At 51.2% G+C, this 7,670-nt stretch overlaps 1 protein-coding gene across 1 annotated transcript; it reads right to left on the minus strand.

Moving 5' to 3' along the window:
- Positions 1-3,857: 3,857 nt before the first annotated feature.
- On the minus strand, positions 3,858-7,339 carry LOC123105164 (probable xyloglucan glycosyltransferase 9). The gene is made up of 5 exons (XM_044527170.1): positions 6,229-7,339; positions 5,837-6,145; positions 5,445-5,735; positions 5,239-5,352; positions 3,858-4,684 (listed from the first exon to the last, which is right to left on the minus strand). The coding sequence occupies exons 1-5, from the start codon at positions 6,973-6,975 to the stop codon at positions 4,034-4,036; spliced, it is 2,112 nt and encodes a 703-aa protein (XP_044383105.1). The 5' UTR covers positions 6,976-7,339; the 3' UTR covers positions 3,858-4,033.
- Positions 7,340-7,670: the final 331 nt, after the last annotated feature.

Genomic DNA, 7,670 nt, shown 5'->3' on the forward strand with positions numbered 1-7,670 from the left:
TTGATTTTTATAGCATTTTTTTGAATTTACTATTCATAAAGGGTAAGCGTGCATCCATGTTCATCAAATCCGCGTCCAAAGAATAGTTCGCTTTGTGCTCACCAAGCAGCTGCGTGCCTCTCACTCAGCACACCTCGACCGCTTATGTAGACCAGCTCCCTGCCCAGTTTCCGTCAGCCAGGCGAGGTGGGACTAATCCAAACGCTCAGCTCCCCCGTCTGTGCTGTCTTCTGCTCCCGACCGCACCAGCAAAGCCCACACAAGGGGCGCCCATGGCCCAAATAAAGTGAACCGTGTGGGTCCGTGGTGTTGTGAGGAGTTGCTCCGTTGGGCTTTGCTTCGCGCATGGATTTGATCTGTGTACGCATGGTCGCTTCGTCTGTTATTTTTTTTTCAGATTCAGACTCGTCTCACCTTTGTTCGTGAGTCGTGACCATGAAGATGAAGAAACCATGCACCGATCTTGCAGGGGGAAATGGGTCCTGCACAGGTATCTTGGGCCAAATGTTGCTGTAAACTTGTGCCGGTGCGTGCTAGGAAGGCTGATATGATCAATCCATCCATCAATGGTTGGTGCTAGGGGTGGACTAACGAGCAGCTCGGCTCGTTAAGCTCGTACTCGTTAAGCTAATGCTCGTTAAGATTAACGAGCAGAAAACCCTGCTCGGCTCAGCTCGTTTGAACCTTGTTAGGCTCGCGAGCGCTCGTTAACAGATTATAATGTGTTACGATATACATAATGAATGTGTAGGTGTGGTTTTCAAGATGAAATGCGGTGACCACAAAAAGAAACGCAGTAGTTCGTTGCCTCATATGTTGATTAGATTGAATAGATGGGCTAAGGTTCTATAAAAGTTTGTCACGTAAGATGAAATTATGTGTTGTGTTAGGCTGGTTGTAATGGGGAGTATCATATACTAGTATCATACATATGATACAAGTCTATGATACTACATCCCTAATGCATAGTATCATATGTTAGTATCATAGAGGACTACATTTATTGCCATGCATGACACAAAGTATCACATCATTTAATATGATACGGTATCATGATATGATACTCAAGCCTCTCTTTCTTCATTTAATTCTATGCCACTTCATCAAAATTGCTTAGTTGGCATGTATGATACTACCTATGATACTCTCATTACGGGCAGCCTATGATACTCTCATTACCGCATGGGCAAACTACAAGACCAGCTACTCCTCACGGAGTAGAGTAGCAACTATGGACGGCCGGATCTGTACCGTAGTTACGTGGTTTTACTATCAAGTCGGCCACATGTTGTTGCCGCACTTCACCACACCGGCAGACCACGCCGTACCACCTACACCCCGTTTACCATGTGTGTTTGCCGGTGGCGCAAATAATTGGACCATCGATCACGGAGCATGACTGTTTCCTTGCGCGGAAATCAACGTCGGGTCAGTGGAGCAAACACTCCCAACCCGGCCCACGGCCACGGAGCACCCAGCAGGAGCGGCACAACTCGTGCAATAATTCGTGACACCGTCACCACCATCATCAAGGCTATATGTATGGCTACTCTACAAGCTTGCTGATGCGGAGCAACTGCCATCGTGCACGCGCAATCATCACACCGGCCGGGTTCAATTCGGTTCAATTCAAACGCGCGACGGTCCACTAGGTTGTACTCGTACGCACGTACGTAGGCGAGGCCGGCTCACACTGTCGTGCCCCGTGAGGCGCCATGACCAATCCCGTCCCTTTGGCTGGCTTGCACCGTACTGCACGAGGAGAGGGCGAGCTCCCTAATCGCAAGCAAAGAATCAGACAAAGCTGCTTGTTTACCAGTATACCGGTTTAGTAGCGGTTGTTTTAGAAAAAAAGAAAGAAATAAAGAAAGAAAGAAAGGAGACGTCCACTTAGTCCACGACGGCCGCATACGTAGACGCGCCAACGACGTGCGGAATGCGCTTACCGCAGCAGCGCCCGCCGGACCAGCTCAGCTCAGCTCACACCGCTGCGTCTCACTCCTGGTTCAGTTGCGCACAGCTCAACTCCAGTGCTGTGCAGTGCAGTGCGCCCGACAACCGGCCGGTTCGCTTTATGTCGATTTTGCATCGTCTCCATCCGCGTATTTTATCCTTGTATCGAATGGGCTGGATAGGGACCGTGGTATTCTTTATGCAATACTTGGAAATGACACCTCGCACCTGGAGACTACGTACTTAATTCGTTTCGGCAGATTTGGAACATTCATGGACTTCTACTTCTACACCGTTCAGGTGATTACATGGCGTCCAGCTGTGGCACGAAGCTTTCCGGCCGTGTAACGACCATGGCACTTGGCAGCAACGTACCATGCAAGCTCCTTCGCATTTGACTTTTTTTTTTTGCGTTGAAACGTTCATCATGAGCGCCTCACTAGAAACTTTTGACGGGTGGAAACCATTCTTGACCGGATCCAGATTCACAACTTCTGTTCATATCACACACGAAAAGCCACCCGTCATGTGACGCCGTCCAGGGCGGGTTCACCTTTGCCGGTGCCAACCCAAACACATTGACCAAATCAACCATGCACCACCTGATAACAAGCATCTGCCACACCACAGGCAGGACGGCTCCCAATCAGCCACGTTCCGGTCTTCCTTCAGTGATCAACATTCGGACGATAGTCTGCATTACATGATCGACCCTAGGACATGATCCACACACACACCAACATCAAAATCTCGTTACAAAAGAATCATGAGACATCACACTCCCTTGGTGCCAACCACTGAGACTGACTTTTAAAATCTACTAGTAAGTTGCCCGTGCGTTGCAACGGAGATCAAATTTTATATTGTTCATTCAAAGTGCTATGGAAGGCGAAGTTCAAACATAACAAAAAAATATTGAAGAATGATGACAAATATATGAATGAGTGGAAATTTAAACCTAGTTCATACATAAGTATACCACATAAATTAAAAAACATAATTGCTTCTACAAATTTTGTCAATGTCTCCTTTCACACGGCATAACAGAACTACTACGTGAGTACATCTTTGTACACAATATTCTTAGTAATTCCCCAATAAAAAAAGTGCTAGCTCAGCAAAGATGCCTACTGTATGACGAACACTCCATCTATCAAATGGAAAGTGAAATAACTGAAGTATGAGCTCTTTCAAATTTATAAAAACCCATCATTTACATTATAGGATGACAAATCAATTGATTGTAAGATAATGCCTAGAACACGGTGAGAAGCCAAGCAACATAGCTACTTATCAATAGCTTCGTAAATAATTGAAGGCTTAAAATGCCAAAGAACAGGAATGCCTAGAAGGTGCCGCTTCCTGACCAAAATTATCCCTTAATAATCTTGCAGGACCTTACAATGAACTGAGCACAAATTTGGAGTACGGAATTGGCCATGATTGTAACGTACATATATTGGACTGAATGTACACGGTATACTACAAAAAATAATGTGAATGAACTACAAACTACTCTGTTTTGCATTGTTGGGAACGGACATAGTGGTTCGAGGTAGTTGGCACCAGGGCCGCCAGGAACGATTAGCTCGCCACCGGCAAAATTCCGCGTGCCTGCAACACCCAGTCCGGCTCATGGTTGTTCTGCCACTGGTAGCCTCCATGGGCAGCACGGCTATCGTCTCCGTCTCCAACGGCCTACACGGCCAGATCTAGATGGGGAGAAACCCAGGCAAGCTTGAAGGAAATCCAATTTATTAAGCGGAGGTGCCCCCAATCAAATCAACTCCGGCAGCCACCGGGAAAGTGAGGGGAGGGGCTGACGGCGAAGAATTTGGGAGGGGGTTCTCGATGGTTCGGTTTCTTTCGCGAGAGAAAAAGATTACTCGTCAGCGCCGCATGTGTTTCGGACAACTTCTTCAGAATACATCTCATGTGCGGGGTGTTTAAGTGGCTCGTGGGCAACTCACAGCCATAGATTCTAGATTCGACGATGCATACGGTACGAAGGCAGGCACACCATCACCACCAACTCGCTTTTTATAGGAGTAGATAGATCAGTGTCCATGTTTACATTTTCTCACTCGACCTGCTCGCCTATGAGGTCAAGGCCTACTAACAAGAAGGAGATGCCCTGGAACAGCAGGAAGTAGAAGTGTATACCCTGTTTCGTCAGCAGGCTGCGAGCGGCGGCCGTCAGCAGGAGCAGCGACAGCGCCAGCTCCTTCTTGTAGATCCGGTTGTGCTTCTTCTGCTTCTTCCCTTCCTTCCTCGGGCTCGCCTGCTCCTCCTTCAGCACCATCAGCGCCTCCAGGCTCGGCGCCGACCCGGTCTTCTGCTGCTGCCGCAGCTCCCTGGGCGGCGCCGCCGCCGCCAGGGAGATGAGGTCGCCCTCCGACGACCGGCCAGACTTCTTGGTCACCACCCACTCGTAGGCGCTCCCGAGCTGGAACAGGCCCGAGATCATGGCGTTGAACTTGGTCACCGACATGGTGTTCTCGAAGAGCAGGTACGGGATGATGAAAGGGACCGACTTTGGGGACGGCAGGATGTTGAGCAGGGACATGAGGGCTGGGATGTAGCACACGACCCAGTCGGGGAGCTCGGCTTCGGGCACAAACATCGTCATCGGGAGGATGATGCAGAAGAGCGTGAAGGAGTAGAATGGTAGTATCAGCTTCCGGAGCAGGAAGAAGAGGAAGATCAGGTTGAATTTCTTCCACACCGAAATCTGCAGTAAAATAAAACGGAGTTAATACATAACTAAATTGATGCTATATTAGAGAGAGGTACATAATTTTCATGATAACAGATAAAGAAAGTAAACACAGTTACCTTTTAAACTCCTGCATTCTTACACAAATTATAACAATTACATTTGAAACACCGTCACGAATTTAAATTTCTGCATTCTAATAGCAAGTACACCACGGTGTTATATACTACCTCTGTAACTTAATGTAAGACGTTTTTGCAGTTTAATTTGAACCGCAAAGATGTCTGACATTAAGTTACAGAGGGAGCACTTGTATTGCAGTGTGCTGAACAGCTGAAGGCAAATGATGACGAAGCATATTCAAAGTGTAACCTAAGCAACCGCCACAAAATGCGAGAAGAGCATGCTGAATTGGGTGTTTACATACTCTCAATTCAAAAGAAGTAACATTTCAGAGTTTCCGCCAGCAATTTTAAGATTAGTGGAGCACGTCTCACGTGCCACATCTCAGTTAGCTTATAGCACTATCTAAATAGTAGTAGTGTGCAAGAAAACGAGCATAACAACACCTTGGACTTGATGATGTCCGGTATGCAAAGCCTGAATAGCTGCATTGGACCGGAATGCCACCGATGTTGCTGCTTCCTGTAAGCCTCGTATGACTCTGGCAGTTCGCATTGGCACTGTCGACATTAAGACAAACATTTCAGCTCAATTGAAATGGTGCGCACAACTTTCAAATAACCTATTCAGAAGAAATTGTTCATGACAATACCTCGACGTCGTTCAGGAAGATAAACTTCCAGCCATGGAGATGCGCCCGAACGGCAATGTCCATATCCTCCACTGTTGTCCGTTCCATCCACCCGCCGGACTCCTCCAGCGCCTTGATCCTCCACACGCCGGCGGTGCCATTGAACCCGAAGAAGTTTAAGAAGACACCATTCACCTGCTGCTCCACCTCAAAGTGGAAGCAAAGATTTATGTTCTGCAACCGGGTCAATAAGTTTTCATCCTTGTTCACAAACGACCATCTCGCTTGCACCAGCCCCAATTCATCGTTGTCCTAACAACAGCAACACAATTGACAAATCAGAACTGGAATCCTAAAACCATAGACGATTGATAACAATAAAAGTAGTAGCACAAACATTCCCCTGAATCTACCTTGAAATGTGGCACGGTGCGCTTTAAAAAGTCGGGGTTTGGCTGGAAGTCAGCGTCAAAGATGGCAACAAATTCGTAATCCTTGACGTAGCTGCAGGCCATGGCCGACTTGAGGTTCCCGGCCTTGTACCCGTCCCTGAGCACGCGGTGCCGGTACAGGATCCGGGCCCCGGTCTGCTGCCACTTCGCGACCTCCTCCCTGATGAGCGACTGCGTCGTCGGGTCGTCGGAGTCGTCCAAAACCTGAACCAGGAAGTTGGACCTCGGCCAATCGAGGTTGCAGACGGCCGCAATTGATTGCTGATACACCTGCACGACGAACAATGGGTGGTTACGAGGCTGCGAATTTGGAAGGGGATTAATGGTGCGGCCTGAGAGCGAGCGACACTGACCTCTTTCTCGTTGCACATTGGTATCTGGACGAGCACCATGGGGTAGTAGCCGGCGTCGGGGTCCTCGGCGTCCGGCAGCGCCGGGGACCTGAGCCTGGGCTTGATGCGCTTCACGGTGATGTAGAAGCTGCCGAGGCACTGGATGAGGCGGTCGGCGCTCTGGATGAGGAAGAGCACGACGCAGGCGTCGGTGAGGAACTGGAGCAGGGGCGCGAGGTAGGCGGCGCGGAGGCGCAGCCAGGAGGCGTAGAGCGACTCGACGCCGATAATGGGGAGGGCCAGGGCGGAGGCGGCGAGGTCCCAGCGGTGGAAGCGCGCGGCCAGCTCGACGGCGAGGAGGAGCAGGGAGAGGAGGAGGAAGGCCCTAATGAAGGCGTAGAAGCGGGAGCGGAGCACGGGGCTCTCGCGAGCCGGGCCGGGCGCGCCGGCGTCGGCATCGGTGCGGCCGTCGGCCACGCGGCGCCTGGCGGCGGCGCCGAGGGTGACGGCCGCGGAGGCCAGCGAGGCGAGGCAGCCGGCGGCGCGGTGCGCCTTGAGGAGCAGCACCCAGGTGATCTGCTTGGCGTTCTTGCCGCGGCCGCCCTTGCGGCGGGCGGCGCCGGAGACGAGGAAGTCCTCGTCCTCGGCGTCCTCCGGGGAGATCTCGGAGATGGACCAGTTGGGGTTCTCCATCTTGACCACCACCGGCGTGCCCCGGTAGGCGCCGGCGCCGGCCCTAGCGCCCCATAAGCCGGTCCACGGCGCCATGAATGGCCGGTCCGAGAACCCAACCCCCGCCCTCCCTCCGGCCAAGGGCCTGGACCTTTCGTTCCCCCCGCCCCCAAATTAGACGCCCACTCCACCACACACTATTCCTGGCCCCCGGCGCCCCCTTCCGTCCTCCCTCCTTTCCACCCCTCCCAACTCCAACTCCACCACCGCCGCCGCCGCACACCAATCTACCACCTCAGAACTCCACTGTGCGAGTGCGCAGCTCACTCCACTGCCATTAGAGCTTTAAGAAGAGGAGGGCGGCGGGCAGAGGACGAGGGCGGACGGGCTGGGAACAGCTCGACGCGTCTCCAGAGACAGACAGACAGAGGGAGAGGGAGAGGGAGAGGGAGAGAGATCGGCCCGGCCGTGGGGGCAAATATTTTAGGGCGCTTCCTTCCTTTGTCTTTCCCTGCGTTAATTCCCCTTTTACTTCGCCGCATGTCCTTTTACCCCCCCTAATTTATTCACTTACCTTCCTTTGCACTCCTGCTGCTGTGCCGCTGCCGCTGCCGGAGATAATTACGGTGAGAAATTCACGCGTTTCCTGTGGTTCAGCTCTCTGGTGGGATCCATCATGCAATTGCATTGCATGGCACCAGCCTCGGCTTTACGCTTGGGTCTGTCTAGAATACATCTAGATATGACATAATTATGTCACATCTAAACTGATATTCACTTTGTTTGTGGTT

This window comes from Triticum aestivum, chromosome 5A (genome assembly GCF_018294505.1).
Source record: "Triticum aestivum cultivar Chinese Spring chromosome 5A, IWGSC CS RefSeq v2.1, whole genome shotgun sequence".
NCBI classification, from domain to species: Eukaryota; Viridiplantae; Streptophyta; class Magnoliopsida; order Poales; family Poaceae; genus Triticum; species Triticum aestivum.

Excerpts from the sequence above, each read along its gene's own strand:
- LOC123105164 (XM_044527170.1), bottom strand. The coding sequence starts at position 6,975 with ATGGCGCCGTGGACCGGCTTATGGGGCGCTAGGGCCGGCGCCGGCGCC. Across the intron at positions 5,353-5,444 it reads TCTTCCTGAACGACGTCGAG|TGCCAATGCGAACTGCCAGA; the intron begins GTATTGTCATGA and ends TAATGTCGACAG. Across the intron at positions 4,685-5,238 it reads CGGACATCATCAAGTCCAAG|ATTTCGGTGTGGAAGAAATT; the intron begins GTGTTGTTATGC and ends ATTTTACTGCAG.